The sequence below is a fragment of the Odocoileus virginianus genome, chromosome 9 (assembly GCF_023699985.2).
Source record: "Odocoileus virginianus isolate 20LAN1187 ecotype Illinois chromosome 9, Ovbor_1.2, whole genome shotgun sequence".
In the NCBI taxonomy this organism is placed as follows: Eukaryota; Metazoa; Chordata; class Mammalia; order Artiodactyla; family Cervidae; genus Odocoileus; species Odocoileus virginianus.
In genome coordinates, this window is record NC_069682.1 from 15,793,294 (window position 1) to 15,814,898 (window position 21,605).

Here is a 21,605-nt window from a genome sequence, read left to right on the forward strand (position 1 = left end):
TTGTTGCAGCATAACCTTTCTTTTCTTTATGTACTAACCAGCATGGCTAGTTACTAAGGGTTATTTTTAAAAATTTTTAGGTTTGTGGAAGTTAAAAATTTTTTTTTTTACATTGAAAAGGTATATAGTCTTTTATTTATTAAAGCTATCATATATAAATGTGTATATACTGGAACATTATATACACACATGTATATACAAGTATATACACACATGTATATACTTCTGTATACAGTGTCAGAATGAACCAGGACTTATTTCATAGTGAATTGAATGTTGTTTTTAGCCATACAATGAATATAAATACACACACATTGCTTTGTTGTTTATCTGTACACTGAACCTCTTTCAGATTTTTATGCTTACTAAACAATTTTTAGATTGGATTAATGGAAACAATCTTTCAATTAAATGATCTTTGGGAGCCAATAAATTTTCCCTGTCAATTTAGTGTCATTTCTTGGTGACTGCCAATAAACAGAATTTTGTGATATAAAAGGAAGAAGGTCCCTTGAAATATCCTTGAAATTCAGTGAACAATTAACACGGTATATGGACCACTCTTATTCCCTAGTAAATTTAAGAGTGATGTATTTAAAATTGTCAACTTAAAAAATAACAGTAACCTTTTTTTTTTTACAAACAAGGATTTTTCCTAGAGAGATGATATAGATATATTAAAAATATTTAGCTACATAATGAGATTATATTACTGTATATAATAAGATTATATTATATAATCAGTCATACAATGTTATATAATTGTATAATATATAAATATTATAATTTATGTTTATTATTAAATCATGTAATTTACATGATGAATCATATATTTTATACTATCATGTAATTATATAATATACATTATATAATTAATCTTATTATAATGTATATGCATGTTATATATAATAAGATTATATATAATTTAGATGTATGCTATAGATACATAACAACTGTTTTTAAAGGAAACCTATAACTAATGCATTTATTTATACATGGAATAAACAGCTATTCCATAACATTTTTGTTTTGTTTATTTGAATTCTGATTTACAGCATTATCCTTAAGCTAGACATACTTGTTAGGATTAGAGAGGTAAGGTGAACTAACAGTATCCTGGAAACCTTTCTTGGTATTTCATTCTTATCTGTTTTTGTTAAAGTCTTTCCTTAGAATTTAAAATTTTCATTGCATGGAAGTGAAGGTGATGGTAAATCTAAATTTTCCACAAACAGTGTAACAGTAGGATTAAAATAAATGTATTTGTTTTTTTTTAATAAAATTACCAGTTGGCTAAGCACAGCTCAGCTTTAGGTTTGTTTGTGGGAAATGAAGGTTCTGCAGGTTTTTGTTTTGTTTTTTGTTTTGTTTTGTTTCATTTACAAACTGTTCTTTGCATACTTATGTTTGTGGTCCTTGTAACTGACTTCTGCTTTTTGTTTGTTTCCTTTTCTTTCCTTTATCTGTTTTACTTCCCCCATTCTGTGTTGTCACCGCCAGTTTCTATTGCTCCACCCCCTCCCCCTATGCCTCAATTGACTCCACAGATACCTCTCACAGGCTTCGTGGCCAGGGTGCAGGAAAACAGTAAGTTTGGAAAACCTGAGCTGTCCAAGAGTAGAGGCTGTCTCCTTATAGCATGCATGGCTGATGAGTCATCATTTTCCTTACTTTTGTTGAGAAGCTAATCTTACCTTGAAAATAGGTGCAGATCTGTTATTGAAACTGAAGAGCACGATCTTCAGTTTTCTTCTGTGTGCATGGTTACTGACTCAGATGAATGTCACAACTGCAATTTCCTTATGTATTCACATGCTCTAAAACATGAAATCAGATCTTTGCAGATTCTTAAGGAAAGCATAATCAAAGCCTCAAATTAAAATTGTGTGGAAACTACTAGCTTTCAATAGTTTTTAGGGGAACTAGTTTTCTGTTGCCAGCAAACTCATCAAGATGCATAGTTACACTGTGAGATTAAATAAGTAAATTACATCCATGCACCCATTTAAGTGATGATCTGTGTAGAGCCCTCTTTATGTTTTGGCCCATGAGGATGATTTCTGAACAGGCAGACTTGTCACATTTTTTTAGGTCTTTTTGAAGGAAGGTCAGATTGACTAGGAAATTCTTTTGAATATATGAATTAGGATAGAGGTTTTTTTTTTTTTAATTACCACCTGATTACTTTGACATTCTGGGAGAGACATAATCCTAACTACATGATCATAGTGAATGTTATTTGGCAAAATGGAAAATATTACTATTATTGAATTATGCCAAAAATGCTGAAGATGGTAGGGTGGTCTAATACTAATTCACTTCATTTGGCTTCATCACCATGCAGATAAATCTCAGAATGGTTTGAACAGATGTGTAACTCAAATGACCAGCCCATCTTCCAGGAGAAAACATTGTGGCAAATTCCATCCTACAGCTTCTCCTGACCTTGTTGTGTTATTCTCCACGTTTCCTCCCTTCGTCCAGTCAAGTATTTGTTTATTCAGTGTTCCGTCCTAGGCTCTGGGAGGAATAGACATAGTCTAAGACAAAGTCCCCATCTTTAAGAAATGTGTGATTTAATAGACTTTCTATAAAACAGTTTCACAATGCTAAAATTTCTGAGCCTAAACCAACCTTATCATTTACATTTGGTTGGAAACTTATGTGTTTAAAAATGTAAAAATAAGTGAATCTTCTTTTAAAAAATTAGTGAGTAAAGGTAAATTGCTGGTTCTTGGTGCTCTAAGAGTTTAAAAACAAAGCCAGTTCAACCTTTGAACTGCCTAATAGCTGAGAATTTTTAGGAAATGTTTTAAAATAGCCATAATAAACATCCATTTGGTGAGTCCAAAGCTCATTGATTAGATTTTTGGTAATCCTTTTTTTAAATAGACATTCAGTGTAATGTACATGTATGGTCTTTGTTCTAGAGGCCATGGTACTATTTCAGTTCTTCTCCCAAACTTGTGATCTTGAGTCAGTAATTCTCCTGGTGCCACAGAATGCCTCACTTTATTTGGCATCTGTTTTCTTTGAAAGCATGTTAGGAAGATTGTTGATAAATTGGTATCAGTATATTAAATGTTTTATGAATTACAAATTTTCTGTGTTCTTTAACGTTCACTTTCTTTGACAAAGTGGTGATAATGAATGCACAGAGCAGTTAACCTATTAATAAATGTGTTTCAGTTTAAGACATGAGCATCTAAAAAAGCAGTGTGTTTACATCTGTTTATGATTAACATCAGAAACCGTTTTTGAACTAATTATACCTGGTGTTAGACATGGTATTATGCACAGGGAATTAGATGACAAGACTCTTGCCCCAGTGTATGCAATTTGAAGATAAGCCAATGTAAATTAACAGCAGTTGGGTATAAAGACAGTTGAATGAAAAATTAGACTAGTAAGTTGTCTATAAATCAAGAGTAAGTATACTTTAAGAATTCAGGCAAACATACATAATTTATTCATTAAGCCATATTAAGGATATGAGCTATGACTCTTTAATGTCAGAATGTATTCATATGCATTTTCTTCTCATCTCAATAATATTTTATGGAATATAAAAATAATAATTTATGGAAAAGGGATTGGCAGAAATAAAATGGATCCTAGCATTTGTAGGAAGAATAAACTACACACCTGTGTGAGAGCTGTCTGAATGAGCATCAGCACACAGACTTGCTTCCTAGTAGTCTTCTTTCTCATCCCAAATAGGATAAAATAGAAATAACAGAATTAAAGTGGTCGTCAGTAGGGCTCTTATGTTCGTATGTTTTAAATCTGGGTTCTTTGGTTATATTCTCAGCTCATTAATGCAAATAGGGTGTTGATAACTTTAACACTGTCTTAGAATAGATGATAACCATTTTCTTTGATCATATAAATAGCCCCAGAAATTGGCACGTGAGATAGTATGTTGGAATTATTAGTATGTTGGAATTCTGAATTACTTCTCTCAGATACAGGAGACTATATAATTCTTTGTATCAAAAAAGATTTTTTATTCTAAGAAATTTGTGGATCAGAAATTTAAGAATTAGTTGTGCTTCAGCTCTGAATTCGTTAATATTGGGAGCATTTGTTACCTGGTATCATAATAATTCATTGAAACAATTCTAGTATGACATTTTTTCCATTTCACTGTTTACCTCTTTATTTAAATCACACATATACATACCACAGCCATCTAGAATTTGAGGTATGAATCGTTTTTATTGTTTTACATGATTTGAGTTCTTTTTTTTTTTTAAACATCTTCCTGCAGTACTTTATTTTTAAAATCTTTATTGAGGATGTATTCTTAGGAAATTGGATCTTTAGGATCGAGTCTTTTCCTCATTCCATTCTTAGTTTTACAAGCAATAATACAGAAATCTTAGCTTGCTTTCTACATTTAAGAAGCTGATTATCTTTTTTTAAAGTTAATTGTGAACATAAACATTTAAAAAATATTTAATGAGATTTTCTGCTAGCTTAGAATTATTTAACTTTAAATTTATTTTCTCTTGGTAAAATATAAATAATAGAAAACCTACACACATAGAAGCATACCTAACACCACAGCTTTTTTTTCCCCTTGCATAAAACAAATAAAAATAAACACATATCCACCCACTAGAGATTTCTTTGAAACTAAAGGTAACTAAAAACCAAAATCGGGGACATGAATGTGCACAATAAATGGTTATCAAACCATTAAACTAACATTCATAATGTTTACTATAGTCCAAATGACAGGTGTAACATAAGGCTTATTTAAGGAGAGAGGCTAACTAAAGAGTGACATTTGTTGTGACCTGAACCTTGGAATAAGGGAACTTCTTTACTCCTGTAGTCTTATTTAAAAAAAAAAAGACATATTGTCTCCTAACCTCTGCATTCATTAATTTGTAGTACTTCCTAATACCTTTAATTTTTAGCTCATTTTATTACTGCAAAATTATTCTTAAAAGTAGTAGAAGCTTTAACACACCAAACTTTTATTTCTAATCTTGCATGTATTATTATAGTGCATGCTGTATATGAGATAGAGCTTCCTTAAATTCTATTAACTTAGCAATTCCCATCTAGTCTGATTTCTGATTTCAATTAAGTATCTGAATTTTTTAGTTGCTGATAGTCCAACTCCACCTCCACCACCTCCACCAGACGACATCCCCTTGTTTGACGACTCACCACCTCCGCCACCTCCACCACCAGTGGATTATGAAGATGAGGAGGCCGCGGTAGTTCAGTATAACGACCCATACGCAGATGGGGATCCTGCTTGGGCCCCCAAGAATTATATTGAGAAAGGTAAGGTACAGTCATCACTGAATTGCTGTAATGGGAAGGAACTAGCGATGATCATATTTTAGAGCTGTAAAGAACACCTAGTCCAGTATGTCTCTACCTTTTGAACACACTTATTCAGCCAAGATGATTTAGTTCCTAAACATTTCCCAATATTTTAATTTTTTTTAAACAGTAAATATTCTACATCTTACTGAGGAAGTCTTGAATGTTCTCTTCATATTTAGATTCTCATGTACCTTCAAACAGAGATATGCTGTGGTTATTATGAGAGGGATAAACATGAGCAGTCTTGAATTGTGTTTTGATCCATATTTTCTGGTTTGGAAAAGCAAATTTAAGTAACTGTGAAAATGGGACAAGTTATATTTACATAACAGATTTGGAATGATATAATGGTTAATATAGGGCTTCCCTGTGGCTCAGACGGAAAGTGTCTGCCTGCAGTGCGGGAGACCTGGGTTCGATCCCTGGGTTGGGAAGATCCCCTGGAGAAGGAAATGACAACCCACTCCAGTACTCTTGCCTGGAAAATTCCATGGACTGAGGAGCCTGGTGGGCTACAGTCCATGGGGTCACAAAGAGTTGGACACGACTGAGCGACTTAACTTTCAGTGGTTAATATACTTGGTAATAGAGCAGGATTAAAGAAATCTCTTCACAAGTTGAAGGAAATAATGAGTCTTAAACCAGGAGTCACCAGATTTTTTGGAAAAGACCAAATAATACACTTTTTAAGAAACCAAGGTATGTTGACATGTTTCAGGTGTACAACATAATTCTTTGATATTTGTATATATTGACAAAATGAAATATCTTAAACTTTGCTGGTCATTCAGGCTTGTCACAACTACTCAACCCCACTGTTGTAGCACAAAAGCAGTCGTTGAGAATCCCCTGGCGGTCCAGTGGTTGGGACTTCACGCTTCCACGGCTGAGGGCCCAGGTTCAATCCCTGGTTGGGGAACTGAGATCCCACAAGTCATGCAGTGCAACCAAAGTGGGAAAAGACAAAACAAGCAGTCATAGACAAGTGAGGATGTCGCTGTGCCCCAGTAAAATTATTGACAGAAAGGCTTTGGTTTGAATTTGGTCATGGGCCATTGCTTATGGACCCCTGGTCTTAATCAGAAAGTTGGTATTTAGTAGGGTTATATTTTAAGCCTTTAATGTGTGTGTGTGTGAAGTTACTCAGTCGTGTCTGACTCTTTGCGACCCCGTGGACTGTAGCCCAGCAGGCTCCTCCATCCATGGGATTCTCCAGGCAAGAATACTGGAGTGGGTTGCCATTTCCTTCTCCAGGGGATCTTCCCGACCCAGGGATTGAACCCAGGTCTCCCACACTGCGGGCAGACGCTTTAACCTCTGAGCCACCAGGGAAGCCCAGTTACCTTTGTAAGTCACATGATTAAAACTAGGTTTAATAGGATTTCAATTGAATATGTTAATCCAACAGGATGACATGACTACTTGCAGAAGCCAGATTCAGTCATTTATATTAGACTAATAGTATGTTTAATTTTGAGGATATTCAGGAGGTTGAAATATTTAAGACAGTGTATCTATAATGAGTTAAAAGCATTGTTTCTAAGTTGAGGAAAAGAAGATTTCAGAGGGACTAGATAGCTATCTTCAAATTTTCATCATGTAGACAGATGTAGGGGTTTCCCTGGAGGCTCACATCCACCTGCAGTGCAGGGGACACATATTTGATCCCTGGGTCTGGAGGAGGCATGGCAACCCACTCCAGTATTCTTGCTTGGGAAGTCCCATGGACAGAGGAGCCTGGCAGGCTGCAAAGCGTCCATAGGGTCACATAGAGTCGGACACAACTGAAGTGACTTTAGCACACATGCATTAATGACAGATGTAGATAAGAATATTAGATTTCTAGTCCCACAGAACCCTACAGTGAGTATATAGAGAAGGGAGAGTTCAGAACTTTATGTGGACTAGGTTACTACAGACTAGGATGGACACGCATTGTTAATGGTTAAATACTCAGCAGTGAGAATTGTTATATGAGAATATACGCATTGGGGAAGGGAAGGTGAGGGGCAACTAAGTTTCATTTACAGAGGGGATTTGGCAAATAGAAACAATTAGTTGGGTGCAGTGTTTTTATCAGCTCTTAGTATAAGTGGAACTAAGAACATGAGGAAATACTATTTTAATTTTGCTGAATGACTTTGAGGATATCAGGCATTGTCATGATCAGTTTAAAACTCATCTATACCACTAAAAATGTGACGGAATACAAAAGAAAATGTTTCTTTCTAGCAGTCACTTTGTTTTCTTGGGTGTTTATTTAGCCAAAATTACCAGGATAATTAATGTTATTTATTCTGTATATTTTGGTGGTTTGAAACTGGGCATGTTTAAGTGAGCTTGTGATTACCACACTGTGATTTCACTAAAGGATTAAAATGGAGGAAAATGTACTTGTTGAGTTTACTTCATATACTGTTTTGTAAAGGGGAAAAAAAGATTGCCTGTTTTACTTTATCAAATGATGCTGTGGATCAGTACTTCGGGTCTCTTCCTTATTGTAATTTATTGATTCAGAATAATTATGGAGCATAGCCACCTTTCTTAAGGAAAAAATGAGTTCCAGAATATCTTAAATGTCTTAAAAATCCTCTTTTAAGAAAAGATTACATGAGGTAATGAAAAAACTTTTGTATGACATACTCTTTCACATATACTGGAAAATTGCATATTCCAGAATGATCATGTTATAAAGCTAGAAGGAAGGAATACTTAAAATAATAAACCAGTGGTTTGGAAAGCTAGTGATTTTTTGATGCCTTTCCTTTCCACAACACCGTTTGGAAAGGAAATGGGTATTTTGTACTCAGCATAATAACAGATAACACAATAAATAGCAAAAATGTTCTCTTAAGTCTTATGTGAGTCTTTACTTATCTATTCTTTACTTACCTGTTTCTCCTTTAAAAATAAAGAAAAATTTCTGCTGACTTCTAAGGTATATATATATATTTAAATCTAGGTATAGCCCCATAAATTATATGAACACATGAGTATTTTTCTGGGATGAGTAGGATGAAATTTACTTCACAATATATGTATATTTTTAAATTAGATAGCTTGGGTTGTTACCTGGTTTACTGATTGGCTCTGCAGGTTTACTCAATAGTTACTTTGATAAATGGTGCTTTGCATATGGTTGGCACTTAGTAGATATTTGAACAAATAAATTGAAACATGTAATAAAACCTAAAATCCAGAGACCTTTCCTAAATAGATTGGTAGAAACTCTTGACTTCTCGAGTTATTTGTTGGTTTGGCCTGAAGATCAAGCTAGTGATTTAGGCACACAGTTGGCTACTTGACCTACCTGGATGTAGAGATTTAAGAAGTAAGAGTATTCATAAAAAGGTTGGGTTTGCTATACTATTCGTTGGCATTACATTTAAAAGTTCAATTAAACGTTGGCTCTCATGCACTCACATGATCTTCCAATTCTTCTCCACAGTTGTGGCAATATACGATTATACAAAAGACAAGGATGATGAGCTGTCATTTATGGAGGGTGCAATCATCTATGTAATCAAGAAAAACGACGATGGCTGGTATGAAGGAGTCTGCAATCGAGTGACTGGTCTGTTCCCAGGAAACTATGTGGAGTCAATCATGCACTATACTGATTAAATTTTTGCTTTTAAAGTAGGTTCTTATTATCACTCAGTCATACTGTGGGACTATTAATGGTTAACAGAATTGTCTTAAAATGTTTTAAAATGTGCCCATATTTTCAGAACATGCTGTTTTATTGGTATAATTGAATGTCTACCTATAAGCATAAATCTCCGAGGCAGTTTGCGGATCACTGAACAGCATTCTACACGAGGCTGCCTGTCACAGATTGTGCTTACATACTTCCTTATGCATTGTTAACCTGATGACCAGCCTAAACGTTCTGGGGGTGTGGGATCTACTTAACAAACCGTGACTCAGATCGTGCCATCATGTGTCGGTGCAGCATGGTCACTAACGCTCTCTCAGACTAATACAAAAATCAGAACACTTAAATGCTGGTGCTGGTCATACTTTCTGTTTAGACGTGCTCATTCTTGAAATGTACTGTTTGTTTAAAGCATGCATACACATTTATGTGTTGAAATATACTTTTAAAAAGTCCAGGATGCTTCCAGTTTGTGTAATACTTACTTGGGAGTACTCGTACTTAGGTCTCTTGAGATGAACTGAGTCTCTAAGTTCTCCACGTGAAACAAAAACAAAGGGTTACCTGTAATGTTGTAATTTGTACCTAAGTTTTTTTAATCAGTGAATTTGCATTATAAATTTTTTTCATTCATAAATACATAAGTGAACCAAAGGTTTTTGTCCTTTCCTTCAGTGGTTTGCTTTAAAAATAATGATAAATAAAAGATACCAATTTATTGCAGAATTATGGTTCTATTTTCTCAATATATTAACTTGGAAGAAAATTTAGCCTTATCTCAATCTATCCCAATAGCAGTGGCTGATTTTTGCAGAATTTAAAATCAGAGATGGTTATTTACAAGTCAGTCTACTGAATTCCTTTTCTAAAGTAACTTTTTCAAAGCTAAGATAATGTGTCAAAGTGCACATGCTGTAGGTGAGATTCTTAAGGACTGTTCCAAGTCCTCTGGTTTTCCAGTGGACTGTCATATACTGATTCACTGATAGGAAATGCTAATTATCTTTTACATTTTTTTTTTCAGTAGAAGTAAATGCAGTGGATTTTTGAATAGGCACTGTTTAACCCATCTCCTGGCACTTGCAACATAAGAAGATTTTAAATATAAAGTAAATGGGGGGAAAAGGTGTGCCATGTATTAATCACTGAACAGGGATATACCTGACCAACAGAGTTGTACTGTCTCTGACATGATTGAAATGCAACGTGTGCACTTTGTGTGTCTCCCCTTGAGGGAGGGTTCGAGGGGTTCTTTCTCGTCGTGTATAATCTCTGCTGCCTAGGCCATTAAAGTAGAGCCCTCAGTTGTGGGTTTCTGTGTTTCAATGATTTGTTTGGATTTCAAGTTAGTTATGTACTACTGGGCGTTTCAGACTTACAACAGTGTAGTAAATGGTTAGACTAGTGCAAGATGTTTATTTCTGAAAATTAAAGGCCATTATTGCTACCAAATCAATGTGACTGTTGCATACGCATTTTGCCTTTGTTAATCTTAAACATGATTTCAGTATCACTGGTGATCAGCTACCTTCTTCATTTTTTCAAGTGGACTGTTCTCTTAATTTTGTATATAACCTGTTGTCTAAATTTTATGTACAGTCTTTTATAATAAACCATTCTCCTATATGAAATTTTGGATACTGTTAAAATCTAACTAATGTGGACTGAAATGTAGGCTTGTTTTATGATCTTGACACCTATGGTGAAACAGGATAAACCATATGAATTTTAACATTGATTATTTATTTGTGTAATGGCTTTACATGTGGCTACTGTAACTGTAAACAATACCACATATAACCATCGAGATACCTCGATTAGAGTTTACAGGAAGAAGGACAGATTCAGATGGTTTAAATACATTTAAAAAGTTTTCTGAAAAACTTCGCCAATAAAAAAAAATAGTCCCATTAATAAGGAAATGATCTTTTTAAATGATTTGTTTGGTTATCTGCACATGAAGCAAAGTATATTCCACAGAATTCTTGAGGCACAATCTGGTAAAATAGCTGCCAGAAATACCGGAAAGAGGTGTCATTTGTCTCTTGTGAGCACAATCTCTGAAAGCTGTATGAGGGCCTCTCTTTCTGGGGATGGTCGAAGTTTACTGATCTCTCTCACCGCTTCGTGGCAGTACCGCTGGGCGAGGTAGGTTGTCTGCTGCACACCGTCACTCTACCGGACGTGTAACAAAATACAACAGAACAAATGCATGTCAGCCACTGGGATCAGCTCTTTAAATTCTTGCTACAATGAGTTAAAACATACTCTTGAGATCTGATTAACAGCTGGATGTTGTTTCTAATGTTTTCTGTCTGTCTCCTCCTTTCTCAGACTGAAGCACATTTTTATTCTATTACCATGCCAAGCAGTAAACTCGTTAATACCAAGTAGCCATCTATTTTCCCCCTATTTTTCATTTAAGTATTAGCTTTTAAGTTACACATACATTAAAATTTATATAGTAAAATTCTAAGTACAACTTAACATAATACATTCATAATACAGAAGAGCTTACGATGAAAATCAACAGTTCCTTCTTCCAAAGGCACCAGTTTTGTCTGTTGGTTTTAATTATCTATGCCTTTCTGTTAAGACAGGGATTTAAGCCCAGCCATACTGTCTCCCAGCTTGACCACTGACTCTTTGTGTTCAGTTCTTCTATTGATCACTGTTGTCATCATGCAGCATCAACTTCTGACTTCATCTCGTCTGAGATGAAGAAACCACTGCTCCTTCTCTTTCCTCTATCTTTACACTATAGAGATTTGCATTCCATTTTGTAACTGTGTTTTTATGTTGGTTCTTTCAAAAAGCTAAACACTAATAAAATAATTATATTTACTATTTCCATTATGTCAAAATGTTAATGGCAGAATCAAGACATATAGTTGATTTTATTTTATTCTGCATGGTTCCCTCTGTCATTCAGAACAAGATATCTGTAAGTATCATGACTGAAAGGACTCTGATTTTCTTTACCACGTGACTCAAAATATGACACATTTTAGACACAAAAATTCTCAACAAGATACTACCAAACTGAATCTGACAACACATTAACAGGCTTATACACCATGACCAAATGAGATTTATCCCAGGGATGCAAGGATTCTTCAGTATATGCAGTTCAATCAGTGGGACACCACATTAACAAATTGAAGAGTGAAAACCATATGATCATCTCTAACAGATGCAGGGAAAGCTTTTCACAAAACTGATAGACAAAAACTGCAGAAAGTGGGCATGGAGGGGACCTACCTCAACACAAAGGCCACCTATGATAAACCACCAGCAAACAACATTCTCCTTGGTGAAAAAGCATTTCTGCCAAGATCAGGAACAAGTCAAGGATGTCCACTCTCACTGCTGTTACTCAACAGTGATTGCCTCACCAGGGCAATCAGAAAAAAATAGGAATTCAAATTAGAAAAGTAAAACTGTCATTGTCCGTAGATGATATACTATACATCAGTCAGTTCAGTTCATTCACCCAGTCTTGTCTAACTCCCTGTAGCCCCAAGGACTGCAGCAGGCTTCCCTGTCCATCACCAATTCTCGGAGCTTACTCAAACTCACGTCCATTGAGTTGGTGATCCCACCCAACCATCTCATCCTCTGTTGTCCCCTTCTCCTCCTGCCTTCAATCTTTTCCAGCATCAGGATCTTTTCAAATGAGTGAGTTCTTCACATCAGGTGGCCAAAGTATTGGAGTTTCAGCTTCAGCATCAGTCCTTCCAGTGAATATTCAGGACTGATTTCCTGTAGGATGGACTGCTTGGATCTCCTTGTTGTTCAAGGGACTCTCAAGAGGCTTCTCTAACACTAGCGCTCAGCTTTCTTTACAGTCCAACTCACATTCATACCTGACTACTGGAAAAACCATAGCTTTGCCTAGACCTTTGTTGGTAAAGTAATGTCTCTGCTTTTTAATATGTTGGCTAGGTTGGTCATAACTTTTCTTCCAAGGGGCAAGCGTCTTTTAATTTCATGGCTGTAGCCACCATCTGCAGTGATTCTGGAGCCCAAAAAATAAAGTCTGTCACTGTTTCCATTGTTTCCCCATCTATTTGCCATGAAGTGATGGGACCAGATGCCAGGATCTTAGTTTTCTGAATGTTGAGCTTTAAACCAACTTTTTCACTCTATTTCATGAAGGGGCTCTTTAGTTCTTCTTCACTTTGTGCCATAAGGGTGCTGTCATCTGCATATCTGAGGTTATTGGTATTTCTCCCAGCAATCTTGATTCCAGCTTGTGCTTCCTCTAGCCCAGCGTTTCTCATGATGTACTCTGCATATAAGTTAAATAAGCAGTGTGACAATATACAGCCTTGACGTACTCCTTTCCCAATTTGGAACCAGTCTGTTGTTCCATGTCCGGTTCTAACTGTTGCTTCTTGACCTGCATACAGACTTCTCAGGAGGCAGATCAGGTGGTCTGGTATTCCAATCTCCAAGAATTTTCCAACGTTTGTTGTGATCCACACAGTCAGAGGCTTTGGCGTAGTCAATAAAGCAGAAGTAGATGTTTTTCTGGAACTCTCTTGCTTTTTCGATGATACTATACATAGAAAATCCTAAATATGCCACCAGAAAATTGCTAGAGCTAATCAATGAAGTGTAGTAAAGTTGTACAATACAAAATACACAGAAATCTCTTGCATTCCTATACACTAACAATGAAAGATCAGAAAGAGAAATTAAGGAAACAGTCCCATTTACCACTGGAACAAAAGGGATAAAATGCCTAGGAATAAACCTACATAAGAAGGCAAAAGAACTGTATGCAGAAAACGAAGATGCTCAGGAAAGGCAACATGAACAGAGGGAGAGACATACCATGTTCTCGAAAGAATATTGTCAAAAGGACAAGGCAAGCTACAGATTCAGTGCAATCCCTAGCAAATTACCAACAATGGCGTTTTTCATAAAATTGGAACGAAAAATTTTACTATTTGTATGGAAACACAAAAAACCCTGAATAACCAAAACTATCTTAAGGAAAATGAAGCTGGAGGAATCAGGCTCCCTGACTTCAGACTGTACCTGCTCCAAAGCTATGGTAATCAAGACAGTACAATACCAGCACAAAAGCAAATGCAGGTCAACAGTAAAGGGTGGAAAGCCCATGCACCTATGGTCACCTCATCTGACAGAAGAGATACGACTGCACAGTGATTTTCAGTCTCCTCAGTAAACTGCTGGGAAAACCGGACATAATCATGTGAAACGAAATCAGGAGGGACACTCCCTAACACCACACACAAAAGTAAACTCAGGATGGATTAAAGACCTGAACACAGGCCAGACACAGTAAAACTCGTGGGGGACAACACACAACACTCCCTGACCAAACTTGGTCTTGTGTCTACAATTTGTTCCTTTAACGTGGTTACCGAAGAACTCTTCTACAGCGCCACACCCACTGTTGCTGCTCTCCCTTTTGAAATCGTCTCACCTGTAATACATACTGCCGCGCTCTGTCCACGTCGCCTGGTGAGCTGAACCGTCTCATTATCATAGCATTCATTTCTGGGAACTAACCAGAAAGAAAACCTATTTAGAGCTCTGGGGAGAAATCAAATGTCAAAGCATCAGTTTGTAAGAACAGATTCAAACAAAGGTGGTCAAAGGTTTAAACAATGGGGGTGGGGGAGCAGCGAGCTGCAGCAATTACAGCAGCAGAGTGAAGAGGACGCCTCCTCCCAGGCACCTGAGACGCACCCCGACCTGTGCTCGCTCTGCCGCGTCTTCTGTCCTGGGTCCAACGCTGAGTGAGGGGAGGAGCCGGCGTGCACCCCGACACCTGCTGGCTTCCCTCGGGGTCAGCGCTCGGCTGCCCAAGTCACTGGGGGCCCACTGGGCCTCTCCCCTGAGGTTTCTGACTCGGCAGCCGTGGGGCCTGAGGGTGCCCTAGTGCATTCCCAGGGATGCCGGTCCTGCTGCTCTCTGCCTACAAACTACGAAAATCAAATCACCGGCCTAAGACGAGGGTGAGCCTTCTGCTTGTAGTCCTAAGCTGCATCTTACTTGAGAGGGACGCCAAGGTCTCTGAGCAGAGGGAATGCTGGGAAAAGCTCAGCTCGTGGATGGGACCGGGGCAGCACTGCTAGACGCCCGCCGGCCCTGCAGTCAGCTGCGGAGGCTTCCGGTGCAGCTGCCTGGATCTGCTCCCTAAGGTTCTGACTCAGCTGGCTTGGGGTTTGGCCCCAGGGTCATATTTTAAAAACTTTTCGGGCATTTCTAATATGCAGCCAAGGCTGAGAACCATGGAGTTAGAGGAGACCGAGATAGAAGCGGCCATCAGGTTACTGGAGTGAAATTTTTTTCTTTTTTACTGGAGTGAATTCTAAACAGCAGTTTAAGCTGACGGCAGTCAAGAGGAAAACAGAAAACAGGTCCAAGGTGCAATGAAGAGAAAATCTGTCCTGTAGTACTTAGCAACCAGGTAGGGGAACTGCCACCATGAACAGAACCTGGAAGCCAAGACACCAAATCATTTCCTCCTGGAGACTCGAGCTCAAGGCCTGCTGCTGCCACAGCCGAGCTCCTCCGCCTCCTCGTCTATGTTAGGAAGGAGCCGAGCTACATTCAGAAATCTGTTCTAACAGCTTCGTCTGTGAAATGAGGTTACAAGGTGTGTGTTCGGCCAGGCAGTGCTCAGGGCAGTGGCCAGTGCTCCCCTGGCAGGGCGCCTGGGGGATGAAGTCAGCTTTGTCCTGGAACCACCATGGTGTTAGTAATCCTGGAAGGGAAAATAGGTCACACAGAAAAATCTCAACTAGATGGCAGCAAGTGACAAATGAAGATTGTTCCTTTCAGAACAAAGTACATGTCCAGACAAAGGAGAGGCTGCTGATAACCTGCTTATGAAATGTAAAGAGCAGCAACTAGTTAGTTCTTAAATGAAAACCAGTGATTAGGTTCAGGTACTGGTCTTTTAAGAACAAAAAATTAAAGTTTCATAGGAAAGCTCCCATCAGTCAGTTTTAGTGGTAAGAGTCAAACCAAGTAGGCATGGGTCTTAGTTACTTAACACCACATTTCACAACTGGATTTCTAGAAGGCTGTGTATCCTCAAAGCTAATGTGATACTGGTCCAGCAACTGGTAAAACTACCTTTTTTAGGGGAGATGAGCATTTTCCTGCAGTGCCAACAAGTGGAGTAAAATGTACTGATTGGGTGGTTTCTCTTGATTCTTTTGACTATAAAAAGCACTGAGAAAGCAAAATTTGGGGGAAATTTTTTTTCCATTGAGTGTTGACTACATCTTTCCTTTGAAGCATGAAGTATGTGCAGTTTTAGTATGCAAATATCAAACTCTTCCCCTAGGCGTTCCTGTTCCAGAAACTTGTGAGAAGAAATAAGAAATGCACCAGGTGGGAGGAGGGCTGGCCTGCCTGCAGACGTACTGAGAAGCAGCAAAGTTCTTGTTGCCTGGGCTCTGATTTTAAGAGGGAAGTCACCTGTGGCTGAAATCAGCGTCTGACTGTGAAGTCTGTCCATAAACTAATGACAAGGGTAGTCAGTAAACTGTGGTGAGCTTGTTATCAAGGAAAACTTGGGGGTGACTCTAAGGCGGCAACACTCACAATAGCAGAAGCCCGTGCAGCTGGTGCGGGGCTGGTGGTGGCGGTGGTGGCAGTTGGAAGCATGACTACAGGCTGACATTTAGGTCTGCTGACTGATCACAGAAGGAAGAGATGCAGAAGAAGGAAGAAGAGAGCTTTTCAAGGGTATTTGGGAACAAATATCTCACCAAAAAAGAAAACAACCTCCATTTGATTTCTGAAGATCTTGAAATCCAACCTCTGTTCTTTAAAGGTTTATTTGAATGTTAAGGTTTGTGTTTTCTATAGACAGTATAGTATATGTACACATACACATGGGAGCATGCTGTCATCTCTGGGACTTCCCCAGAAATGTGGAAGATTTCCTTAAATCCCCAGTTGACTGAAAAACCCCTTCAGAGAGATTTCAAAAATAGTTCCAAACAGAAGGGGTTTCTATCAACAAACTCCAATTTTAAGACAAGTCAGCAGGCTAAATGAAAGGAAAAGTGGTCTCCCAAGGTTACTTGTCTTGGTGCAATGAAACTCAATGTTCTTAAGTGGAAAAATTCAAAGACTAATTAACCTGCAAACAAAACACACCTACCTATGGAAAAAGATGACAGGCATCTTGGAATTACTCCACTAAATGGGCAAACAAAGGCCGACACAGACTCCCGAGTGTCTTCAAAGCCTTTCCAGCATGGGAGAAGCCAGTCCCCTGCTCTGGGTGGCCTCTGGGGGCTCAGACAGGCCCTGTGGACACCAGCGCTGATCCCCACAGGCAGCAGCAGTAATTCTGAGCGTGTGGGGACACGACACTGGTCTAAGGGGATGCAAAGCGTTTAACTGCCTGCTGTACCATTGACCCGAGGCTTCATTCTGGCCAAGTTTGAGCATCACTTTCTTATCTGTAGAAGGGACATACTACCTACCCAGGGAAGAGCTGTGGGATCAGAGGTAATCCTTTACAAGCTCTAAAAGCAATGCATTTTCCTTCAGTGAGATTCTGCACAGTCTCATGTTATTTTATGGAACTTATTTTAACCCAAATCAATTTTAGCACGACAAATCTTGACAAATTTCTGACCAGAAATCTTAATTTTTGACAGTGTGAACTAGGAGAGTCTAGACGTGATGTTTCATTTGAAAAGAAATGAAATGTTTGACTAACTGTAGGCCCATGCACCACAAGACAGAACAATCAGTCTGCTTGGGAAACAAGTCCTGTCTGGAGCGTCACCCTGCTCGGCCTCACTCCAAAGGCTGTGCCTTTTAACTCCTTTTCCGGGCAGGTGGGAGAAGCCTGTCCAGTGAGGTAGAGTGTGCCTCATGAAGCTGGGCTGTCCCAGTGATACAGGACTGTGGTTTCGCACACTGCATGCTTTTGTTTGTTCCTTTTCCCTTTTTTTTTTTTTTAAACCATCACTTCTTAATCTCTTGTAGACAACTGACAAGTCAATCTGTGGGAGTGGTCCACTGCCCCCCGACTTCACCCCCTCCATATCTGCAGGCAGAATCAGTGACACTCCTTTGAGTAGAGGAAAGTAAACGTGTTTCTTCTGAAATACATTCATGGTCAAACACAATCAGAAGAGGCGAACATTCTCCATCCTAAGGCTGAAGCGGGACCCCGCTGTTACCCGAGTCCCAGGGGCTCAGGACAGTCACGTAGACCTGGGGAGACTTCTGACAGCACAGCCCCCCGAGGCTTTCGGCAGACTGCAGGCCTCTTCAGGGAGAGGCGCGTTCCCCAGGCATCCTGATAACCCGGGGGCCGGGGGCAGCAGCTCAGAGCGCCAGGCCCAGCTTGGGGCATCTCACCCACGTTTCCTCACTGGGGCCTGGGAAGGAGACTCGTGTCTGCAGCAAGTGCCGCCTCTTTCTAATCTCAGAGGCCTCACAGGGACGTCGCTCATGAATCCTCTGCTTTTTTGTGAGCTCATGGTTAAAAAAAAAAAAGTCCCTCACTCACGCTTGAATGCACACAAGGTGATCTGACAGATTTTTGTCAGAACGTGTCACTTTGAGTTCTGGCTGGGCAAGTCAGAAGAAAGGAGCCACTCCTAGCAGACCTCACACTTCTCACCTCTGCCTCAACATCCCGAGAGGCTGCCCAGAGCCTGTCCCCATCACCTCTGTCCCCAGCCTTGCTCCTCCGTCCCCTGCTGCCCTCAGGCATCCGCCTTCTCTGAGTATCAGCCCCCCCACCCCCATTTATGGCTAAAAGATAACTTCTGTTTTCTTGGACCAGAAACAGTGAAAGCAAGGTCACTGGTTTTTGGAATATCAGAATGGATCCAATTTTTAAAAATTTGACCATAAGAAAAAAACGAAATCACTGAGGTCTATGGAAAACATGATTTATCTTTGTAAATTCTGAGAGAAATAGAGGCAAAATCTTCAGCAGACTATAAGTTACAGCATTTTGGACCAAAGAGCTAATTCTAAATTTCACAGCCTGGTGATGAACATCTATTAGATGAAAATCTATTAGAAAGAAGTCCAAATACCAGCTAATGTCCTACTTCTTTCAAAGCGCATTTGGCAAACCAGAAGCAGCGTGGCCGGGAGCCAGAGCAGGATCTGGAAGGGTCCGCCCTGCGAGTCACCGAGGCCTCTCTGAAGCTTCCGCAGTTTTTCATCCATATTAAGGGGAAGATGATGATAGCTTTACTTCCTTCCTTAATTAACAGCCCCTCAATCTGGACAAGAAGAAACTATGTGGGCCCAGTGCATCCCTCTGTTCTTGACATTTTTGAGGCAATGGCAGAGGCTCGCTGAGAGCAGCCAACAGTCCTGTTAAATTTCTAGAACTGGAGAGTTACTCCTGACGGAGGCCTTCCTGTGCCTATTTAAGGGGCTCTGATGCACAAAGTCTCCCTACAATGGAGATGTGGAAATTACCCACCCTGTCAGTGCCCAAGACACAGAAATGATCGCAGTGCTTCCTTAAATGCACACGGCACTTAATGCACACAGTATCTCCAAGAATATCATCTCAGGTAATATTTACAGCGGCCCTGGAAGGAAGCTTATGATCTTCTCCATGTTACAGACAAGGAAACAGACTTCAGAGGCAAAAATGACTGGCGTGGATGCTTCAGTCCTGGACTTGGGATCACATCTAGAACTCTGGTCTGTTAGAAACGCTCCCAATCTCATCTAACCTTCCCATCAGCTGTGCCCGGCAGGTACCGGTCCCACAGGGCCTCCCAGAAGTGTGTCCTAGGGAAGGGCATAAAACCTACCTGCTGACAAGCAAATAAGACGGGGCCAGTGGCTAACCCGAGCTTCAGGTCGGCCGAGGTCGGTTTGCCCATCTGGTCAGAACACGAGGTGAAGTCCAGGACATCGTCTATCAGCTGAAGAGGAAGAAAGGGCTGTCACAGCCCCGCCGCACCAGTGTCCACCCCCGCCCTGCCCGCTGGACCGCATCCTTCCAGAGCAGCAGACTAACCTGAAAAGCGATGCCCACGTTCTTCCCGTACTGATAGGCAATCTCATGCACCACTGGGTCAGGGCATCCCAGGACAGAGACCTGAAATAGAGGATCCCGAGGTAAGCTGCTGGAGGGCAGAGGCAGCGTGGCGGGGACACTGGTCCCCACAGGGAGGGGATTCACACCTCCTCCTCCTTAGAAAAGGGCCGTGAGGCTGGTTGTGCCGCCAGGAGACTGCTCTCAGACCAGTCACAGACAGAGCACCTGTGTGTCTGACCTGTGGAACAAAGGACTTCGGTCTCAGACTATTTTCTTAAATTTCAAGAAAACTCGCCTTTCCTGGCTCCTTTCACTAGACAGGCCATCTTTCCCACCACTTAGGGGAAAATGAGATAGGACTAGACCAGTTCTGCAATGCGGGAGACCTGGGTTCAATCCCTGGGTTGGGAAGAACCCCTGGAGAAGGGAAAGGCTACCCGCTCTAGTATTCTGGCCTGGAGAATTCCATGGACAGTCCATGGGGTTGCAAAGAGTCAGACACGACTGAGCAACTTCCAAAAGAAAAACAAAAAAAGACCAGTTCTGCTCGTCAGCCTTTCTGATGTGCAAACCAAACAGACTACAGTATCTGAAATGCTGTCTTCCAGCGCCTGGCAAACCTGCCCAACTGTTGGCATTATTTTTATTTCTCTACTGACTTACCCTTATTTTAGGGGTAGAGATCGGATCTGATCTAATCATATACAGGATGTGGCCATCGTTCATTTTCCCATTTGTAGTCCTTATAATCATTTTTGGTGATTTCACTTGATTCTGAAAAGCTGTTTTTTCTTGGTGTCTGTAACAGCTTCAAGCCTCATGGTTCAGACACAGGTATGGTTCTTCCGTTACCTAAGGACAGTCCCTGATCCTATTGTTTCCATGTTTCTCTCACAAGAAGTCATGTAACTATATAAAAGGTTTTTCCCCTGTTCAGTGAGGGAACAGGACTTCTAAGTCTTCTGTAAAACTTGAAAAACCCAGCTGGCACTGGCCACTCCGCCCTTTTCCTGCCACTCTGCTAAGCATGCAAAGCAGGCCCGGCCACACTTCAGAGACGGGGGTGGGCTGGGGTCAGGGAGAACACTCCTCTAGGGGAGAGAGGGCGTGGACTGGCCCCGAGAGCCAGACAGAGCTCTTCTGGGCCTCCTGTCTGACCTCAGCCCTCACCTTTGTCGGCCGCAGGGGACGCGGGGGACCCTGCTGGGCACAGGCAGGTGGGCACCACAGTGAGCCCGGGGGCTGGCTTCTGCCCCTCAGCTACCACGTGACCTTCGTGATCCTGTCTGTCTGCGCGTCAGTTTCCTCGTCTGTAAACCCAAGGCTCACAAGCACCTATAGCAGAGGCTGGAAGGAGGACACGTGATGCTACCCACGCCCTCCGCACCGTGCGGGCGTCTAGCTGTGACCCCGAGCGTCTGCCGAGGCTGTGACCAGCCCGCCTCCACTGCTGTGCCAACAGGAGCCGGGGAGTGTCCCGGCCTGCTGCCGCAGCCAGAACACATAACCTGCTCAGCCCTGAGCAGGTTTCCAGGGACTGAGTGAAGCCTGTGCCCGGGTCATGTTTGG

The 21,605-nt window shown here is 40.4% G+C and overlaps 2 protein-coding genes across 17 annotated transcripts in view; one reads left to right on the plus strand and one right to left on the minus strand.

The window, feature by feature from the left end:
• Nucleotides 1-10,456, plus strand: part of ABI1 (abl interactor 1) — an 81,518-nt gene extending 71,062 nt beyond the window's left edge. For 7 of the 13 annotated variants that reach the window (XM_020891473.2, XM_020891468.2, XM_020891466.2 and 4 more), the window contains 2 exons: nucleotides 5,116-5,301; nucleotides 8,795-10,456. In XM_020891473.2, the coding sequence (XP_020747132.1) occupies nucleotides 5,116-5,301; nucleotides 8,795-8,970 (362 nt within the window). In that variant the 3' untranslated portion in view covers nucleotides 8,971-10,456. Of the gene's footprint in view, nucleotides 1-1,500; nucleotides 1,588-5,115; nucleotides 5,302-8,794 lie in introns of all 13 variants that reach the window. The other 6 variants (XM_020891472.2, XM_020891461.2, XM_020891463.2 and 3 more) reach the window with 1 other exon arrangement.
• A 270-nt stretch (nucleotides 10,457-10,726) lies between these two features.
• The window catches only part of PDSS1 (decaprenyl diphosphate synthase subunit 1), a 40,136-nt gene continuing 29,257 nt past the window's right edge, over nucleotides 10,727-21,605 (minus strand). For all 4 annotated transcript variants that reach the window (XM_020891474.2, XM_020891475.2, XM_020891481.2 and 1 more), the window contains 4 exons: nucleotides 20,016-20,096; nucleotides 19,807-19,920; nucleotides 14,463-14,543; nucleotides 10,727-11,179 (listed from right to left, as the gene is read on the minus strand). In XM_020891474.2, the coding sequence (XP_020747133.2) occupies nucleotides 11,039-11,179; nucleotides 14,463-14,543; nucleotides 19,807-19,920; nucleotides 20,016-20,096 (417 nt within the window). In that variant the 3' untranslated portion in view covers nucleotides 10,727-11,038. The remainder of the gene's footprint in view (nucleotides 11,180-14,462; nucleotides 14,544-19,806; nucleotides 19,921-20,015; nucleotides 20,097-21,605) is intronic.